The 21,480-nt window shown below is 37.7% G+C and overlaps 1 protein-coding gene across 2 annotated transcripts in view; it reads left to right on the forward strand.

Annotated features, from left to right (window-relative positions):
• Positions 1-21,480, forward strand: part of RIT2 (Ras like without CAAX 2) — a 176,576-nt gene that overhangs the window by 80,472 nt on the left and 74,624 nt on the right. For both annotated transcript variants that reach the window (XM_064404238.1, XM_064404237.1), the window contains exon 5: positions 8,395-8,586. In XM_064404238.1, the coding sequence (XP_064260308.1) occupies positions 8,395-8,586 (192 nt within the window). The remainder of the gene's footprint in view (positions 1-8,394; positions 8,587-21,480) is intronic.

A 21,480-nucleotide genomic window follows, 5' to 3' on the forward strand; every position in this document is an offset into this window, starting at 1 on the left:
ATGATTTAAAGTCAATGAAAAAATAACGTCACAAATCCATTATTTTCAGACAGGGTGAAAGCTTAACATACCAGTTCAGAGCCTCAGACTCATTTGGATGAAGATGAGAGCAATGTCATCATGAATTACCCTGATTGAGTAATCCATATTAAGAAACTGCTATCTTTATTTTTAATTAATTTCTCTTTACATTCAGAACATTAGTTGTGCATAAAGTCTCTTCTGTATTCAGAGATAAGCGATGTATTAACCAGTGGGAAGGAATTCATCTCTTTCCATGAGAATACATTAGTTTTTAGAAAGAATCCTGAACTGAAGTATAATGTAACATCATCTCCTTTCTGGGACTGAAGACCATTTTCTGCAGTAAGCTGGTTTCTGCTGAAGAACATAAGTATAGGGGAAATTAGGAGGGGAAAATAATTTTAGAAAGTTTTCAAACAAAATTTTGTGAAAATCACGAATGTAAATCTGTGCTTGAATTTCATAATCAGTGCATGTCTAATTGTGTTTCTTGAATTACTGATCCATTCAGTTGACCCTGTAAGCCAGGAAAATCTTCTTGCCCATAGGCAAGGTCTTGAGGTGCTGTCAATCACTCTCCCCAGGTGAGCTAACCTGGAAAACCCCAAAGAATCAGCAGCTAAAAAGTAATGCTGCTATTTGTCACAGAAAAGGATATCATATTTGTGTCTTCCAGAAAGAACACCTGTCATGAATATTCTTCTTCTGTTTCCCTTTCCAGGTAAATAAATTAACTAAAACAGGGGGTTGTCACTTGTCTTCTAAATTACAGATTGATTTCAGTGTCTGTCTGAGCTTTATCCTTCCACATTCCCAGAGTTAAGAAAAGTCTACTGATTTTGTACAACATGGAGTTTGTAATATTGCCCCAGTCAGATAAAGCTCAGAAAGCCATTAGTCTGCTGGGAGCTTGGACTGAATCTTTTTTGATCTTCATACTTCTCCCATCATCAGTGATGTGCATTTTGTCCCCGGTACAAATTCAGAGAAGAAAAGGGATGTGGCTGTTTTACAGCAGAAGCAAGAATTCTTTCCTGTAATTACAAGGCATGAGACACTGACTGATCATTAATCAAGGGACTGATTATTATAATAATCCACTGCAAGCTCATGGGCTAATTCTCATTTATACTAATCCCACTTTGAACTGCTCCTGATTCATTACTAGAATGGGCAAAAAGGGTTGTGAGAGACGGGTTTGATGCTCAACCAGAGCAGTGTAGAGACTTGAAGAGGAGAAGAATCCATCTCTGTCCTCCAGTGTTTAAGCCAGAGCCCCTGCATTTCCTTTGGTCTGTCTCTGAGCTGTTACTCAGCTCCCTTCCTTCCTCCCAGTGATGTGGCAGATGGTTTAGGCTGGCACAGGTTGCTGAGTACCACCTGCTGCAAATTTTTTCACTCTCTTTTCCTATGTAACTCCTTTTGTTGTTTTTGTTATCATTTGCAAAGGATGGCTGGAAATAAGAGGGAGGAAAGAAGAAAGTGTGAAGTGAATGCTGATAATGTTCTGTGCTTTCCTGTTTTCTGCTGCATCATTGCTGGGAACCTGTAGCTGGTGCAGGCAGGGCTCCTGCAAACAAAGGCAGCAGGTTGGGAACTTTGGCTTCTGTGGTGGAAAAAGTGTACCTTTCTTATCTCATAATGTTACTCAACCCATGCTGAGGAACAGCATTTCCCACTGCTGGGTGCTGTGAAGGGAAAAAAATCCTCGACTGGCTTTAGGCATTAGATGCTACAGTCTCTTGATCTTTTCATTCCATTGGAAATGAAACAGCCTTGCAGAAGCTAAATGAAAAGTCTAAAATGGAGAGGAGGAGTAGCCTTATCATCGAAATGCATGAAGGATATGAGTGGGCAGAGCCTGGCTGATACTGTGGACATCAGAAACAGGGCTCTCTATTTAGTCTCTGTCGAGGAAGTTAGAGAGGTACAAAAGAAAAGCACCCCTGGCATCTTAAACACTTCCCTGAGGGTGGGAAGAGTTACTCTCTGGAGTCAATTGTATCTCTGTAATAACTGTAGAGAGGGGGACTTGAAGACTAAATAAAGAGATGATTCTAAATTTAGAATACCTGACTACCTCTTTAGGAGGCAGAAACCACATTTAATAAAGCTGTTTACATCTAGATTAATACTGTTATTATGATGTTTATATGATATAATATCCAGCTAACATCTTAACCTGGATGTTTTCTTATTTGAAATGTAACTGCTGCAGGTTTCTTGCTGCTTGCCATTACAAGTTTTAAAAAAAATATTTAGTTTTGTCCCCTCCTCTGCTGACAAAAAAACCACTAAAAAGTCCATGAAAACCAGATAATTATCACAGCACTTCTCACCAGTGTACTTTCATTAGGTAAATCTATTTTAAGAGGTAAAAGAAAAGCACAATTTATCACAAGGAGCACCAGGTGGATGATATGTAATCCTGACAAAGTCAGCTGTGGTGCTTATATGTGTAAGAGAACTTACTAACAGAGAGATGGAAGGTTTGCATTTTGGCTTTAAAAAGGATTTGCTGCTAAAAAGTAATATTGTACAGTATTGGCAAAAAAATTCTGGAGACAAAAGAAAATTTCAACTTACTTTTAATAAGAAAATTCAGAGTAAACAATGAAGTTTCACGTATTTTTTATTGTTTTAAATTTTCTTCTCTCACTATTTGAAGATTTTTTCCCCTCCCCTGTGTTCCTTTTGTTCATTTTATCCTTTTTTTTTGTGCCATAGATGAACAATATCCCACCTGTTTGCAAGAATATATCCCACTCCTCAAGTGTTCACTATAAATATGAAAAAAAACCCCAGTTTATAATAAGAATGACCCCTGTGGTAATCAGGGAGACAGTTTTGATTAAGAACATCTGTTAGAATATTCCTGGTTCTAAAGTCAAGCAGAACATAAGACAAGAAGATATAGAAAGTGACGTTCTTCAAACTGTGAGGCTGGCCTCCCTGGGGAGGCTCTGACCTCTTCCAGAGATACAAGCCAAGATCATAAAAAAAGCCAGAACAGACATCAAAATGTGTGGAGAGTGTGTGTAGTTTGAAAAACATGACACCTTTGCTTCGGAGGTGCCACAACTTTAAATTTCTAAGCACCACACTTCTGAGGAGTGTGGGAAAGCACTGCACTTGCAAGCTGTGTTTACTGCTCGAACACATCACCACACAATGAAAAAGAGGGGCAGGAATGGTGACCCTCTGCTCATTGCTTTGTCTTTTTTTTGGTTTGGTTTGATTTGGGGTTTTGGGGGTTTTTTTTGTTTTGGTTTTTTTGGGGGTTTTTTTGGGGTTTTTTTGTTGTTGTTGGTTGGTTGGTTGGTTTTTTGTTTGTTTGTTTGTATTTTGGGGTTTCTTTTGGGTTTTTTTGTGGTTCTTCTTCTTTCTCTTTTATCCTTTTTGGGGCTGTCAGGGCCATATGGGCAACATGGGTATCTGGGAGATATGGCTTCACTTTAGAGCTCTGCTGATGTAGAGTGGTGATGTGGGAGATGCTGCCTCTAAACAACTTCTGTACCAAGTTGCATAAAAGCTTATCTAACCCAGCACTCCTTCTCCAGCATTGTTAAAGAGGAAATACTTAAGAAACAGCAAAGAAACAAACTGGCTTGGCTGAACTTTATTATACATCAATCTAGATTCTTTCAGTCAGCAAGGCAGGGCTGCCCTGAACTAAACATGAGACCCAGACTAATGTTTGATGATAATACATAGACAAACCTTCATAAAGATCAGGATATCTCAGTGTAGTGTGACTTTACTGCTCAATGACTTTGTTTCCTCTTCTGGGCACATTAAGATATTGATCTTATTTGGATCTTATTTTCTCTTATGAAGAAAACCCAACATACAAGTTCTATTTATATATCCATGATAACAGTATAATTTTTTAAAATGAATTAAAAATACTGCTTTTTACAAAAAAACTTTCTCTTGCTCATTATGAAATGTGAAGTAAAAGAGTATCAATCAAGACAAAGGAGAGAAAACAGAGGTTAGGCATTTTCTTTTTGCTAAATTGTTTTCTTAAAAGCTGCTAGAAAATGCAAGAACATACAGGACAACATGTGGAAATAGGAACACTCTCCCAAGTGTAGGTAGGGAAGTATTTCTTGAGTGTGAATGGATTGGATTGTGAAAGACAGAGTGTTGTTAGAATTAAAAATTTTGAAAGATTAAAAGGCAGTGAGATAGGTTTCTACAGGTACACTGGCAATTGCACATTGGGCAAGAAAAATGTGAGGCTGCTGCTGGAACATGTTAGTGTCCTAATGGTGAGGAACACAGAATGTACAAATAAACTCAAGGCTTCCTCTCTTCCCATCCCCAGAGCCAAGCTCTGCTCTTAAACCTCCCAGGAAAGTTTGGGGAAGAGAGAGATTAGAGGGGGATAAATAAGGGAGAAGTGAGTCTAGCTGGGTGTAGGCAGTTCAGTACCACAGGATGAGACATATCCAAGCATGTTGAGGAAGCCGCTCAGTATCATTGGGAGGCTGTTCTGATACCTGTGAAAAATCATGCCAGATGCCTGATCACTGAAGAAAGGCAAATGTGACATCTCTCTAGGAGCAACCTAACCATCAAGAGACTTTCTTGTCAGCGTTCTTCAAAAACAGGTAGAAATATATAGTCTTATGAGAATTAGTGAAATTTTTTTGTTTTTCTGCATTCACTTATACTGGAGAAAGAAAAGGAAAAAGTTATGCTGCCTTCTTTCAACTTTTGGAAAAATTTTGATTTGTTTCTGTCCAAACTTGAGGCTTGTTCTCAAGTATCACATCTCCTAAGAAGAATGATGATTTGGTTTCAAAAGACTTTTTACCACACTTTTCAGTTAAGTCTTAGTCATAATACACGAGAGAGTACTCAAGATTGATGCCAAGCTGCAAAGTGCTGTAAGCATGACAAATCTTCACTTTAATTTTCAGAATTGATTTTCTTTTGAGGGGGTGTGATTTCCTTCTGTCTTTTCCCCTTGGTATTTACTGACTTGGGAATGTTTTCTATTTTCCCTTTATTGAGTAGAAATTTGTATCCAGTACTATTCCTGAATGATTTTTAAGACGTCCTTTTTACAGCAGGAAAAAATTAAAGAAAATGTTAGTGTGAGAGATGCATAGCTTATTTTATAAGGGAACCAGATAAAATATAAAATATAACCACCGAAAAATCTGTAAAACCTTATGCTTTGTCTCTACACTGGACCATTCACAAAACCCTGGTCAACTTGTGTTTTAGTTCTGCTTACTGTAGATAAACATGAAAAAAGTGGAACCTGGAGTAAGACTTGAACTTAAAAATTACCAAAGAGATGTAATTTCTTCTTAGTCCTTTGTCTTTTTTTGTATAATATGCATGAAGATTTGCAAAGATTTTAGTGTATTTATTGGTAATTAAATTTATTCTTTTTTTTTAGCTTTTGGTATATATTATTATGTTGAGGTTCCTAGTAAAAAAGGGAAAAAAAACCCCAAAGTACACCAAACAACACTCTTCTTTTGAAATAAAAAAAAAACCAGGCTTGTTTATGTTTGATCTTGGAGTCCTTGACTTTGTACTGAGCAATCATGCCAAGGGAAAAAAAGCTGAGAAATTAATGTCAACATCAAAAAATTGCAATGGAAATGACTAGCTGAGTTAACAACAGAAAGAATTCTATGTCCTCAATCCAGTTTGCAGAGAATATTTAATGCCTCTGAAAATGGATCATTTCAAAAATGACACTGAAGTATTTTGCTTGTTTAGTCTAATTTATCAGTGGTAATAACGTGTCATAATAAAAAATTGCATAGGTAAACTCATTCTTACCCTGCAAGTTTTAACTATGCCCTGGCATGAACCAGAATGTGTAGGTAGATGATTCTGACTCAAAAGTGTCAGTCCTAAAAGCTGAGAACTTTGTCCCTTTGGAATGATTCAGTGTGTGAAATTAGGAACCCAGGGCCTCCTGTCAGTCAGGGAAAGCCATTAAGCATCCCTGGGGAGTGATCCTGGGAGTACTCCTGCTCCAGAACATCACTTACTATGAGTAACTTAAACAGGGATGTGTGACCTAATTCCTTCTTGGTTTGCCATAAATGGCTATAAATGAGTGTACAAAGCTCTGGGCACTTCCTAGAGGTGGATCACCTCACTTAAACGAGCTCATTCTTTGTAAAAGGTTGTGCAGAGCTGTCATACAGTGGTATAGTAGTTGATTTATGAAATTTCTAACTCAAGGAGACAGGTCATCTGGGCTGGACATTAGGTTCTATGTGAAAACATACTTTTAGCTATCAGCTCCACTCAGTAGTATAAACCCTCTAAAAATAAATAATAGGTGCAAAACATAGCTAATTAGATAACTAATGGTATAGCTTTTTTCCAGCATTAGAAGCAGCCTGTTGTCCATTAGTGGCATTGAATTGTTTACCACTTTTTAAAGGACAGCTTAGACAGTGGACTGCAGCTGCACAGCCAGCTAAATTCAGAAGCATAATCCACAAATTTAACTTCACTGAAGGCTTCCATTGTCTGCTCAGCCTGAAGGAATCCTGGACTAGTTCTGTTCCTCCTATAAAGGAGACTACCCTCCTAATAATGGCATAGAACAGTTCAAAGGGACTGGTGCAGAGAGCAGAAAATCAAGGTCACATGGGAGAGGGCTGCAGTGAGATCTTTGTCCTGGTATGGAAGCCTGTGGTCTGAGGGCAGATAATGGATTTAATGTCTGTATTTAGTCATTAGCACTCCCTGCTCTCAACTTGAAGACTTTGAACGTGTTGTATAGTTTTGTATTGCATCATTTATTAATCTAGTAGCTATCTAATGTAGATGGCTGGAAGAGACCTGGGAACAGAGACACAGCTCTGTTCAGTGTCTTGTCCAAACCACAGAGTATGGAATCCTTTCTGTTTGATGTCTTCAGTGTTCAGCTGCCTTACTACTTGCATATCCAGTTTCCAGAGGATAGGCTACGTTATGACCAGACCCACTCTGTCTTGTAACTTAGTAGTTAATAAACTCTCCTGGGGTGCTATGGGGTGATAATTCAGAGATTTTCAAATTCTGAGGAAGTCTCAAAGCAGAATCCTGCCCTTAAATTGCCTATTAGTCTGCCATTTTGAAGCTTAGTTGGATGAACTTATTCCTGCAGCAGGTGAAATGTTTTGGATGATATATAAAGCCCTTGGGTAAAAGATACATCATAAATAAATGATAATGGTCAACATGAAAGTCTATTCACAGCAAGTGTTGTCAATCAACATGAGCAAGTATTGAGAGAGATTTAAGGCTGAGACTTTTAAAAGAGCATAAGAAATCTATTTCCCTTCAATTTTCAGCAAGAGCTGAGGATATATATATGTAAACTAAACTGTTTTAAAAAATCCTAAATTCTCAATAGAGTAAAAAATACAGGATTTTATGCTGCATGCTGCTGCTCATAGATGTGGTCCAATGTTGATATGTGCATTCCTTTTTTATCAGACCCTCCTGCATCTTAATATCTCTGGAGAACTGATTCTGTCAGGAGGATTTTGATCCTGACCGACTGTTGCCATGGTATTGGGTTATTCTGGGCTGTGATCAAGCAAAAACAAACAAACTTAAGAAAGATACTGGCTTTAAAACATATTCTCAAGCCACAGTGCCTAAGACTAGTTTTTGAAAACTAAATCTTGATATTTTTTTTGTACAATGTGGCAGTTATTAAAAGCTTCTGAAAAAAAATACCAGTAACAAGAAGCATTGCCATGACAATAAATATAAAATGAGAAAAATGTGGGAGAAGGAAATGGGGCCAATTCTTGTACTGTCTAAAATCATTCATTCTCATTTAATGCATTACCCCACACTGAAGTGAAACCTCCATCTTTTCTAAGACCCTTTAAAAAAGGAGAACTTTTTGCAGACTAGATCCCTGTTTTGTTAGGTAGTGTTGTCTTTTTTATATTACTGAGCTTTTGAATTGAGTGCATAATAAGGAATTTGTACCTGTCTCCAGTTCCTAGGTAGTAATGTAGGTTTTTCTACATCTGTTAATATTAATTCTGTTGCAAGTCATCTGTTTGTACTGGCAGCACTGCAGACGTTTCTGGTAATTCATGAGACAATGTTTTCTATATGCCGGCACATGCAAAATAAGTTAATATTCTTAGACAACAGAGCTCCCTTGATGGGAAAATAAGAAAAAAAGCCCTAAGAGAAATCCTTATTATTGGGGTTGATGAACCCAGAAGAGTGCACAAATTTCAGCAAGCAGTGTTTACAAGGGCAAAACAAGCAACATGAATTTATGCAGGGAACCGGGGAAGTTTTCTGCAAGTTCGTAATTTACAGATGGATAATTTTGTTTGCCAAATTACTGAGCATGTTCTTCCTGTCCTGCAGGCAGAATTCACAGCCATGAGGGACCAGTATATGAGAGGTGGAGAAGGCTTCATTATCTGCTACTCCATCACAGACCGCCAATCCTTTCAAGAAGCAGCTGAGTTTAAGGAGCTCATTTATCGTGTCCGGCACACCTACGACATCCCCGTGGTGCTGGTGGGAAACAAAATAGACCTTGAGGAGTTCAGACAGGTAAGAGACTTCTCTGCTGGTTTTGGCTTGGTTTTGCTTGGCTGCCTCAGGGGTTTCTGCAGCATATGTTGTGCAGTGCTACTGAGAATTATTAGCGCAAGAAGAGGTTTAATCAAACAGCGACAAACTTGTAATGAATTAGAGTCTTCATGGTGCCTTTCATTCATATGCTGTGGAACTTGAAGTAGCCTTGGCAAATCACATCTAAACTTTCTCTGTTTTTTGCTTTAAAAACTTTGACTACTGTTGTCAAAAGATTTATATATATTCATGAATATAAATATATATTAATATGTTGGAAAAAAAAAAAATAAAATATATATATATATATATATATATATATATATATATATATATATATATATATATAAAAGATAGGAAGAGTTTCAATCAGGACCTTTGTGGGAAAATACCTTTGGTTTCTTTGACATTGTTAGCCATTAAACAGAGGTTTGTTTTTTATCCCAAACATACTTGATTTGATTAAAGGTTTTTCGACCTCAGACTGAGGAGACAAAAAAAAAAACCTGAAAAGAAGAGAAATATATATGAGACTACACTTGCCTGAAGATCCAGCGACTGTGCTATCAGTGTTAGGTAAATAGGGGATATGCAAGAATTGAATTCACTTTGGTCTGCATACAAGATTTCAGCTACCACCATCCATAGAGAAGCAGAATTTTTTCAACTGCAAGGTCAATGACTGTGGCTCTCTCAATGTCTTTAATAATCTTTGCTCACTTTTTTTCCTTTTGCTTCCTCTCTGCTTCTTCCTTACTGTTTGTACTGGTGAGCTAGAGAGAGATCCCATTAGAATGGCTTGGCTGTGACCTGGTACTGAACAGAAAATATCTACAACTAGAACTGCTTTCAAATATCTGACTTCTGTGAAGACATACATAACACTAAAACAAAATGGGGTTTTTTGGTTCATTAGCATCTGTGCTCACCAATCCTATCTACTCTTTTCCACTTATCCTGTCATTCTTCCCATTCCATTGTCTTCTTTATTCTGCCTGAAGAAAATCCAAGACAGCAGTGAGCCTGAAATTAGTCTTAGAGATCTGATTATGTACATTTGAAAGTTCACATCTGTTTTCCAGATCATTGGCTTCCTCCCCAAATCAGGCTGTGACAAAACCCTAATGGTGACAATCCAGCTGCAGTTTATCAGGGGCTACAAACATGGGTGCCAGAACAGAAGGGGAGGGATGAGGCTTTGGGGAAGGATGTGGGTTCAACATTTTTGCTGAGAGAACTGGACATTTACTTGATCCCAAAGCAGGATACAACTGGTTACCTACAGCTAACCCTAGATGAACTTTCAGCAGTACACTATTTCCTCTTTAGTATGAAGACACTCATGTACCAATCTTTGGCACTATCTCTTTCTGATCCCAGCTTTTGTTGAACTTTTATATTTTAATCACTGTCAACATATATAAAAATATATTATTGGTTTAAATACTTTTACATGTTCCTTGGTGACCTTGTCTAGTCTCACAAACAGGAAAATTACTGTGCATGAATGTCTGGATTGGATTTCACCCACAGCATTTTAGATTAAGGGGCATGGGGAGACTTTTGGAAATAATATTAGAAATTAAGCCTGTGGGATGTGATAAACACACTAAAAACTATTCTATGAAGTCACTACTGATGATCCTGCCTGAATATGTGAACAAAGAATATCCAAATTGTGGTCTTAAAAAGTTTCAATGAAACAGACTGTAGGCCTTCAGGATGTTTTCCCTTCACAAGCCCTCTACTAATGCCAACACACTGGGCAGTGTCAGAAGGGAATTCTCAAGTACTGCAATCCAGACTTTGGTCCTGAAGTCAAAGATTAGTAAGGCAGTGTAAAGCAGATCTGGTCCTTTAAATATAGCCTTTGAATATGACTATGAGTCCATTAACAAGTATTAGAACCAACAGTAAAGAAAAGCAACTTTTATGGAGTCTATATTTTTGGATATTATTTTGAAATTTTGACTATCTCTACTCCTTGGCTGTTGTCTGCATAATAAGTTAGTGCTGAGTTGTGCTCCTAGAATGTATCTTCACTTTAATTTCATCCATTTCAGATTCTACTCCACAATTCAAAGCAAATCCTGGTTAAGTGGGGGTGATGAGCAGATATGCTCTGAGTACCTTCCTCACCTAAAGTGAAGCCCCAGTGTGTGGGATGACAGTTCTGTGCCCAGCTTCAAGCACATATTAATGCTTTCCAGTGTTTCTTTATTTCAGAACTGGGACATGAGGCTGTGCTGTATGTTTAACACACACTGAAATAAGTTTTATCTATGCTCACTTGTAAGGTTAAGCAATATCTAAGTAACTGGACGAGCCTGGGAAGGTAGAATGAAAGGGATCTTTTCAAGGTCGTGCACTGTGGTTACAACTTCATTAAAAGCATTTGGATGGTGGAGAGTGACAGCCAACTAACTCTGGAGTGACAGGCAGCAATGAGCTGGTGATGTAGGGCATTAACATATCAATGAACAAACAGGGAGGTATGCAAGCACACCAATTTCAAACAGCTGAAAAATAGTAGGTGTCAGAATGCAATCAGCCAGCTTGGAATTTGACCAGGGCACCAGGAATTATATTGTTGCTTTGTTTAACGACATTTTTCTCCTATGGATTTCATTAAAACAACTGTAATATTATTAATGTTATTTCAGGACATAACATTAAGTACAACATTCCGAGGCATCATTTCTATTTAATGGCAATTCTGCAACAATTAGATGGGCTGTTGTGGCTTGGCCAGAGAAAGCTGTTGTTTGAAATGTTGTATAGATAATGATGTATGCTGCTTTCTTCATATCTATCAACAGTACCACAAAAAAAAAAATTAATCTGAAATTAAAATCGTGACTTAAGAGAAACACTGCTGAAAAAGAAAAAAAAACCAATGAGTTAATTATATTTTTATTTTATGATGGCTTCAGTGAAATTATAGTCTTTACGTGTGCATGTGATTTTTAATGTCCTAAGAAATGGCTTTTTCTGTACTCCTTCTTAAAGCAAGTTTTAGTTATATTTACCAGCGTAAAGAATAAACACTTTAAATTTTCTCTGAACAACATTGGAAAAATTGTGCAAAAACTGGGTGGAAAAGAGGGTAAATCATTATCTTGATATTTATGTTGTGGCAAGGCACCCTCCATCCCCCACTGAACAGGCATGAATTGCTTAAGCATTCACAGAATCATGGAATGGTTTGTATTGGAAGGGACTTCAAAGCTCATCTCATTCCAGCCCTCTGCTATGGGCAGGAGCACCTTTCACTAGACCAGGTTGCTCCAAGTCCCATCCAACCTGGCCTGGAACATTTATCTGTGCCAATTCCCTGATTTTTCAGCCATTGCTCTAAGAAACACTTAAGTATTATATGCATTCTATTCCATAGCTATTTGATAGAAAAATACAAAATTAAATTATTTGGTAACATTTTAATTTCAGTGTTTTCAAACAGCAAAGTCATTAGATCAGTAAATGCATGCTTGTATGTCTTTAATTATCATCAGATTTTCAGAAACATGTAGGAACAGCTGTTCGAAAATGCTGATACTTTCACTTCAGGTAATGATGATACTTTCACCTTGTCTCTTTACTCCAGATGAACACCTGATTCTCAGTGTTTAAAACATGTGTAACAGACAAATATCTAATTAGAACATATTCATCTTTTAAAAATACATTAAAACTATTCCAGCTCATGCAATAATAATGTTAAATTGCAGCTTTATATAAAAAAATTAATAGTATCTGTGGCATTACTGAAATGTTGTTTAGAAAACATACAAAGGTGTTAACCTAGTAACCACTCCAAAATATTAATTACATTGAGCAATTTATAGGGGAACTGACTACTTAAGCTCCTTTTAATAATGTGCTGTAAGTCTGAGCTGTAAAACATTCTTTCTAGAAGCTTTTTTGAGCTCTTTATATGGATGTTAGAACCCCTCTGAAAATTCAAGCCATGCAGAAATATCACAACCTTCATGGAGCAGTTTTTCCTGTATTTGTTTTTTCTTGACCCCAGAGGAATCAGCTGTGGGCTCAGATGAATCCATGGATAATATGATGCCCATTTTGCCTGAAGTTAGGAGGGCAGCTCATGTTTCTTTCAGCTCGTGGCCTCTCTGGGAAGCCTGTCATCAAAGCTGTTAGTTTTGCCAGTATGGTTTTGCTCCTGAAAAGAATTATGCAGTTGTTTACCCTTCCACCCATGAGTTATCTTACTGGCTTCAAGCAAAAATCTGAGAGGAGCAGTACCTTTGAAAGCATTTCCCTCTACAACCCCCTCCTTTAGCAGGAAATAAAAAATCAACATGAAATCTGCCTTTTTCATCTAGAACTGTAGTGATGGAACAGGGAGGACTGTGTTGAAAGAGAAAGAGAGTAGGTTTAGATCAGATGTTAGGGAGAAATTCTTCCCTGTGAGGGTGGTGAGGTCCTGGCACAGGGTGCCCAGAGAAGCTGTGGCTGCCCCTGGATCCCTGGGAGTGTTTATTTAGGGCCAGGTTGGATGGGGCTTGGAGCAGCCTGGAACACTGGAAGGTGTCCCTGACTATGGCAGGGTGGAGGAAAATGTTGGTCTTTAATGTCCCTTCCAACCCAAACCATTCTGTAGTTCTGTGATCCTATGATTTAACATGTCAGAGTACAAATGTATTACAGCGGTTTCATCGTAATTTTTTTCCCCTGAAGTTTCATTACACCAGAAAATAATTCTCAAACCAGGATTACAGTAAGTTTTCATGATCAGAACCAGCCGAATATTCTCACTTCAATGAGATTTTACTCTGTATTTTGCTCAAGATAGGCTGACTGGTTATCAGACAATGGGAATGTCAACTTTTAGGTTTTCATTTTGACAGTTGCTCTATTTTCATGCTTCTCAAACCTTGAAATATCAGTTGAGTCTGAGACAGACAAAAGTTGTTTTTTTGTTTTTTTTTTTTTGCTTTGCTTTTGTTTAGCTTTATTTTCTTAAAAACTTGTTTTTATTTCGTTTCTTCTGTATCAGTAACTTTTTGGTATATATATCAAAAAATTGTCAGTTTGTACCTTCTGGTGCCTGGTTGAGGCACTAAAAATACTTCGAGCATATGATATTATATTTTACTTTTATTTTTATTTTTCAGTGCATGACTATGAAGCACTGTTTACTAGATACTCCCTTACTCATATTATGAATCATGAATCTGTAGTATTATGAATTTCTTACCTTAGCATCAGGCTGAATTCTGGTGCTTTTGGGATTAAAACTCCTTTGAAATGTGTATCTGTACTTCAACACCAACAGCTCCACTTTCTCTTGAAAACATTAAATGTAAGGTAGGTAGAAGTGTCTGCAGTGAAGAAAGACTCTTGTTTCCCATTATTCAGAAAAATGTCCTACACAAAGAATTAAAGGTTTCAATTTTCCTTTTGAACTTGAACTTCAAATCAAGGGAAATGCAATTTTTGCTGCTTATTAACAACGTATAGTATACATTTGTTTTAATTACAGATATTGTAAATTGTGAGATTAAATGACTTGGCTAGACTCTCTATAAAATCCATGCAGAAAACCAGGATTTATCACATGTCATAGAAGTGTCTCAGAAAATGAGATGTATCTGCCTGGGAAGAAGTCCGTCTTGCTGCTGACAGCAGAGGGAAGCTCAGACAGCCATCTTCTTTGCCTTTTTGTGGTGGTGTTTTGGTGAGATGAAAACTTATAGAATTGTTTCTGACATATTTTCAGTTTAGAATCTAAACTTGCTGATTTATTCTATTTTTGCCGCTGCTAACTACAGTACTTCTGAACCAGGCACTCATCTTTTCTTTGATTTTTGAATAAACAAAATCCTAGACAACAACTACAGAACCCTAATGGAATTTTAATGGAAAAAATCCTGAGGAGAATATGGCACAGACGAGCAAATTCTTCAGAACTATGTGATGCCCAGAAAAGGGGAGATAGGGAAGGGTCTGGAGCACAGATCTGATGAGCAGCAGCTTAAGAACCTGGAAAGGGGCTGAGCCTGGAGAAAAGGAGGCTCAGGGGGGACCTTGTGGCTCTGCACAGCTCCTGCCAGGAGGGGACAGCCGGGGGGGTCGGGCTGTGCTCCAGGGAACAGGGACAGGAGGAGAGGGAACGGCCTCAGGCTGGGCCAAGGGAGGGTCAGGCTGGACAGCAGGAAAAGATTTCTTCATGGAAAGGGCTGTCCAGACCTTCGACAGCTGCCCCAGGCAGTGGTGGAGTCCTCATCCCTGGACGGATTTAAAAGCTGTGTGGATGTGCCACTTGGGACATGGAGCAGTGGTGGCCTTGGCAGTGCTGGGGAACGGTTGGATCAATGGCCTTAGAGGTCTTTTCCAGCCTCAGTGATTCCAGGGTTCTATCTATTTGAATTTTTTATTGAATTTTTAATTCATTCTTTCATCTATTTTGATTCCATTTGATTGTTCATTTCCCATGGATATTCATGTAGTCCCGTTTTTCATCAGTGTCTGCCGAAAATTAATTGCATTAGTAAGGAGTTGCCATCATCAGTTACAAGCTCTTGCCTACATATTTCTTTCTCACATGATATCACATCATATTCTTTGTTTGAGCTTCAAATCCTGTACAATATAAGCCATTTTTGCTGTTTTGATGGAGCTATGACAGTTGTCTGAATATTTGGAATTAAAACTACCGAAGTTGTCATGGTGTTTTATAATCCCAGAAAACTGTCAGACCTTTGAATAATCACTTTCTTGCATTATCAAAATGCCTATCTGAATTCTGTCATGTTCTTCTACAACTCTAGCTTCTATTTACTTGCAGCTGATTTTGATTTTTCAGCATTTCTTTTATGGGGGTCATTGTCCTAAGTAGTCTTTCTCATACAGTTTAAAAAAAAATAATCTTTATAGCATTTTACCTTCTTAGAAAGAAGGAAAGAGTGAAAGAAAGAGAGAAAGAGAGAAAGAAAGAAAGAAAGAAAGAAAGAAAGAAAGAAAGAAAGAAAGAAAGAAAGAAAGAAAGAAAGAAAGAAAGAGAAAAAGAGAAAAAGAAAAAAAAGAAAAAGAAAAAGAAAAAAAAGAAAAAGAAAAAAGAAAAAAAGAAAGAAAGAAAAAGAAAAAAATAAAAAGGATATGCAGTTTTTCATGTCAATGCAATTGTAGTAGAAAATTTGGCAGCTGCAATCTTTTGTAAGGAAATTCTATCATTATCAAGCGTCCTTAGCAAATATTCATTTATACAGAGTTTACCTCCTGTCATTACAATGGTTTCATGTTTCCACAACTTCCCCCAAACCACAGCTTCACATTACCCAGGCAGCAGTAAATGCCATCAGACACACAGACAATTGTAAGGAAACTGTTGGCTCATTTCTCAATTTATAATTGTGTTAACCTCTAGTGAGCCACTCAGTAAGTCCTGTAATTCCTTCAACATGGAGCAGAAGACATTTGAAGGGGACTAAGATGCAGATAACAAGCTGCTCTGTAAGAGAAGAAACAACAGTAAAACAATAGCTGCACTGCAGATAATAAAATGTTTATAATGTAAAACCTGGAAATTCAGAGATAAAACCAAAGACAGCTAATTGCTTGTAGGTGAAGCAGGACAAAGCAGGATGTAGCCAGGGGTATACACAGGGGAGGGTATTGCAAGGTCACTTCACTGCTAGGGATATTAAACAGCAGCACAATTTATATCGTTTTGAAAGGCTCACAGTACTTCTTATCTCCACCTGCTTTAACTTCTTTATCCACCTCAGAGATTTTTGTTCTCCCCGTGTGCTGAATCCTGACTTGGCTTGGGAGAACTTCATTGGGAGAACACCTTGGAGGAGAGGTGTGAAGGCTCAGAGAGGCTCTCCCACCTCTTGTCTTACTGACAGAGTTACTCCTCAAAATGAACTTGGGCTGAGATTTGTCTGCCTGTCCTGCAAATTAACCAGACTGACTCTTGTGAAGGTTTTCATATGGGAGTCATTCCAGCAGGATCTTTCTTTTTAACTAAAGCAAGCAAGTCATGTTATAAAACTTCCACACAAAACTCCAGCAGGGTTGGAGTGTAGGGCTTGATTGCGAGTGAGTTCAGGATGCTGCAGCTTTCCTTAGAATCCCTCAGAGGGAAAGAAGTTGGTTACACAATGACCACACAGAGAAGTACAGATTGCAAAGTAAAACACTGTGGCATCATTTGTTGGGTGGCTAGTGTTTATTCAGGAGCCTGTACAGATGCCTGTGCTGGATATTTGTTGTGGTTTAACTCCAGCCATTAGCTAAGTACCATGCAGCCACTCACTCGTTCCCCTTTGCTGGTGGGGAGAAAAATTTAATAGCAAACAAAAAAAAAAAGAAAGACTTTAATAAGGAAAAAAAAAGGAGCTTAAAATAATAACATTAATGATATTAATAACGAAAAGCAGAGAGAGGGAGGATCAAAGTCCAAGAGAAACAAGTGATGTTCACCACCCATTGACTGATGTTCAGTTTGTCCCCAAACAGAAATAGGCAGCTCCTGGCCAGATCCCCCAGTTTATGTCCTGGGCATGACATTCCATGGTATGGAGTACCCCTTTGGCCAGTTTGGGGCAGCTCTCCTGGCCATGCTTTCCCCTGGATTTTTCTGCACCTGCTCATGGGCAGAGCATTGGACATTAAAAAGTCCTTGCCTGCAGTGAGCACTGGTGAGCAACAACTAAAATTTCACTGTGTTGTCAACATTATTCTCATTTTAGATCCAAAACACAGCACTGTACCTGCTACTAAAAATAAAATTAACTCTACCCTAGATGAAACCAGGACAACTTCGGAGAAAGTTCATCATCCCTGAAGGATTCCACAGTTCATTTTTCACCAGCATAGCAAGTTGTATGGAAAGACCTGCGTGTGGCTCTCACTCAACTTCTTTCCCTGCTCCAGGGCTGAGTGCAAATGCCATTTTATTAATTTTCCATGTATTTGCTAAAACCGTAATTTCCCTGTGAATCTTGCTCTTGAGCACTGTGTACAAGCCAGGCATCAACCCGTTGTTAACACAGAGAGGAAGAGTCAGGAACACACCACAGCACTTCCAGGCTGGAAGGAATATGACCTCAGAATTTATCCTGTCATTTTCCCCACAGGGGCACACATGTAAAGGATGTAATCTTTACATACTTGTTGCTGTTTTTACAGCAGCAGAATCAAGGTTTCAGCCCAGCCCTTACATGTTTTTAGTTCCAGCTCAGGAAACTGTTTGAGCATATGCTTAATTAGGGTGGAACTAATGCAAGTTTTTTCAATTTAATCTGTACTTGAGTGAAGATGCTGTCCTGAAAGTGAGACAGTAAAGAGCAACTTTGTAAAAATAAAAATGCCTTTGCAAAGTAACATATTAATGTAGACAACTGCATTTACACAGTGTGTTGTTGGTACAAAAGTGTGAATTTCTGGGAATGAGGATAGCTTCCTATGTGTTTTTGCAGTAGGAGGTCAAACTACTTGAAAGTATAAATTTTGCCAGAATTTAATTACAGCTCATTATGGTGTTATTAATAATAAGAGCATGACCTAGCATTTAAAGAAATGAAGATTAATCAGTTTAATCATCTTTGATTTTTTAAGATTTGCTTGTGTTATCGTCTTAATGACTCACTTTTTTTTTCCCAGATGAGTTAGGAAGTTAGAGAGATTTGTTTTTAATCATATCTAACAACTTGCCTAAGAATAGCAACTTTAATTTCACACAGTGTGACATTGTTTAAGTTGTGCAGTCATGAAAACAAAAATTGAAAAAAAAAGTCCTTTATCCCTTCCTCCTCTCAAAACCACAGTACAAAAAAGTAAATTAAGGGAAAGTCATGTGTTAATGCCTCATCCCCAGTATCCAAATTTTACTATATAAAATCTAGGGAAAAATGGCAGCTTCCAAACCTCTGAGTAAATTGTTCAATACAACACAGTTATTTCAAGATCCAGGAAATCACCCATTTTAAAGAGACATTAAAGCACATTATTGCACTTGAAACTCAAGATGTTAAATGTCTATAAAACATCAAAATTTGGGTTTCAGTATTAGTCATTTACATTACTAATCAGACAGTTTTGCTGATCAGATCTCCAGAGCGTGTCTGGGAGTTCAGGTATGGTGTGCGGTTTATTTGAAATTAGTCTGTATTGGGTTTGATACAGCTTAGTATCTTCATCCACCTTCTCCTGATGAGCATTGCTTCTAAAAGAACAAAAGGATGGACCTTCCCTCTACCATTACTGGTACAAGCACTGACACACATATGCAGAGTTTTCTGTGTGCTTGTATCTGCCTGTTTTAACACCATAATTTAACACCAACATTGTGCTCAGTACAGGATATTCATCAGCACATGGGCCACCCCTGGGGTATTCCTGTCATAAATAGCTCAACACTGAAATTTTGAATTCACTTTACAATTTTCTTTGAGGTGGTAGAGACTAACACAATGATGTGACAATATAATGTCTTGGTGTAAAAAAAAAAAAAAAAATTACCTTGCTGCCTAGGTTCCATTTATTTCTACATCTTAGAATTTTTTGGAGGAAGCATAAGGTGGTTGTTTTGCTCAGTTTTCCATGCAGATTGTTCTAAAATCTGAATGATATTGTGCCAGATGTGTTTAGTCTGGGGCTGCTTAAACTACAGACTAATCTTAAGGACTTTAGGATCATTGTTTGAAACCTTCCTAGCAACTAATTTAAACATCAGCTACTGTTACTGAGTCCTGGAATATTTTCCACCGAAGCCAGATCCCAGGATTATGCTGAGTGCAAGTGGTCAGGCTGAGTGGAATGTTCAGATCCTCAGAGTTATCCAGGCATTTTCACTTCATTCTGAGCTGGTGCAGGAATGTGGTTGTCAGGTGGGGTCCCTCTGATCTCTTTTGCTCTCTTTCCTCTTGTATGAAGAAAACTGTGTGGATTTGCTCCACTTAATTAAAAAATATAGATATTTTTTCCTAATTGTTTTTATTAATTGGTTATTTGTTAGAGGCCAGGGGGAGACTGAAGGTGTTTGTGTGTTTTGTGTAGTCAAAGAAGGAAGTAGAACAAAAGGAGAGTGAAAGAGCAAGTGGAGATGATGTATGTTTTCCTTGGAGTCAAATACGCTTTGAGCACCCTCCAGACCTGTGGCCTCTGGCTTGGATTGGGGTACAGACCTGTGTGGTTTATTTCCCACTGAAGAAATGCCACCCACTGAAGAAATGCTGCTCATGGAGAAGCTGTATACACTTTTAACCCCATTTTTCCATCCCATCTAAAGTGAATGAGATTATTTCACTGATGACTTTCTGTGACTACAAGATGACTGGTGATGGCAGGTAACCTTTTCAATATTACAATGCTCTCAAAACCAGGAGGGAGTTAGAACTTGAGAATGGTTTCATTTGATTTTGAGGATCTGTAATGCTGAGAATCCCTGAGACCTGCCAGGAAACAAACAAATCCCCTCCAAAACACCAAAAAAACACCAAAAGCAAACCAAAATAAAACAAAACAAACAAACAAAAAAAAAAATCCAGAACAAACAAAAAGAATGGTAGAGTTAAAGAGATCATAGATGGGTCAGCAACCCTTGATGATCAGTGACCCTGACGCCTGAAAGTCCTTTGGAAAACATCACCACCTTAGACATGCTGGGGTCTGGAAAAAATTCTCGAATCCCCAAGTGTAATACAAGAATTTTAAAGGATTTAATGCTAATATACTCCTGTATTTGGAGACAGAGAGTATTTCACTGTCAGATATCTTTGCCCTTGCTAGGGTTTTAACATTATTTGATAATTATTTGTGAAGAGAAAGAGTGTGGGAGTGGTTTATAGGTAGCAGTTCATTAATTACTGCTTTTCCTTATTTAAAGCATACACCTCGGTCCTTTGTTTTACTAAGAGGGAATTTTGTGTAAAATAATTTTGTGTAAGGATAATTCCTAGATTAAAAATCTCCATTGAGCTTACTAAATTCCAAGAATTTTGTTGCATTCAGTGTTACTTGTTCCGCACTCACTGTGGAAACTGGAGCACAAAGCCATGGCGAGATGAGGCATAGTGGTAAAAGTGCCTTTTTCCTCTATTCTGAAAAGCTTTCCTGACATTCTCAGAAATAGGAGTGAAGAAATTCACATTAATAATAACTGCATTTTCCTTTATGCCAAAATATGTCTATCTAGGCACAATTAATTTTTCAGAACTTGCTGGAGAATCTCCCACTGTTTGTACCATTGTTCTGTGAACAGAAAGACTGACATACTTTCCACTGCTGTCAACCTGGCAACTTTTATTTCATTCAAATTTAACTCACACACACCCACAAAATACTGCTTTGACTAATTTTAAATCCCTATAATATAAAAAATAATTTTATATTTGTCCCGATTGCCTGACATTTTCAATATGGAACGTCTGTAAAAGAGAAATTGGTTTTTATGGAACACAGGTAAAAAGGCCATCGGGGAAACTGAAGATAATTAATGAAAAAAAAACCCTCATAAAAAACCAGTAGAATAGTTCCAGTGGGAATCTGTTTCATTCTACTTGTGCAATAAAGTTAAAGACTTGTTGTTATGCCAAAATTACACAGTAGTGCAGAAATCTTTATTTTTTATAATCAGCAAATACTTTAAACTTGTGACTAGACAGTCTGCTCTTCTTCAGAAGTGTTCCTCAATAAAGCAAGATAGGATTGGAATGACTGTTTTCCTTCAAAAAGTAAAAATACAAAGACACAGCAAACTTTCATGGTATTGAAATCTTCAGCAGAAAATACTTCTGTAAAAAATGTGGTATTTACACAGAAAATTAACGCAATGTAATGAATGCAATATAATGGAAATAAAACTACCCTGGTATCTGAAATTATGTAATGAGCTGTTACTCAGAA

The sequence above is a fragment of the Passer domesticus genome, chromosome Z (genome assembly GCF_036417665.1).
Source record: "Passer domesticus isolate bPasDom1 chromosome Z, bPasDom1.hap1, whole genome shotgun sequence".
Lineage (NCBI taxonomy): Eukaryota > Metazoa > Chordata > Aves > Passeriformes > Passeridae > Passer > Passer domesticus.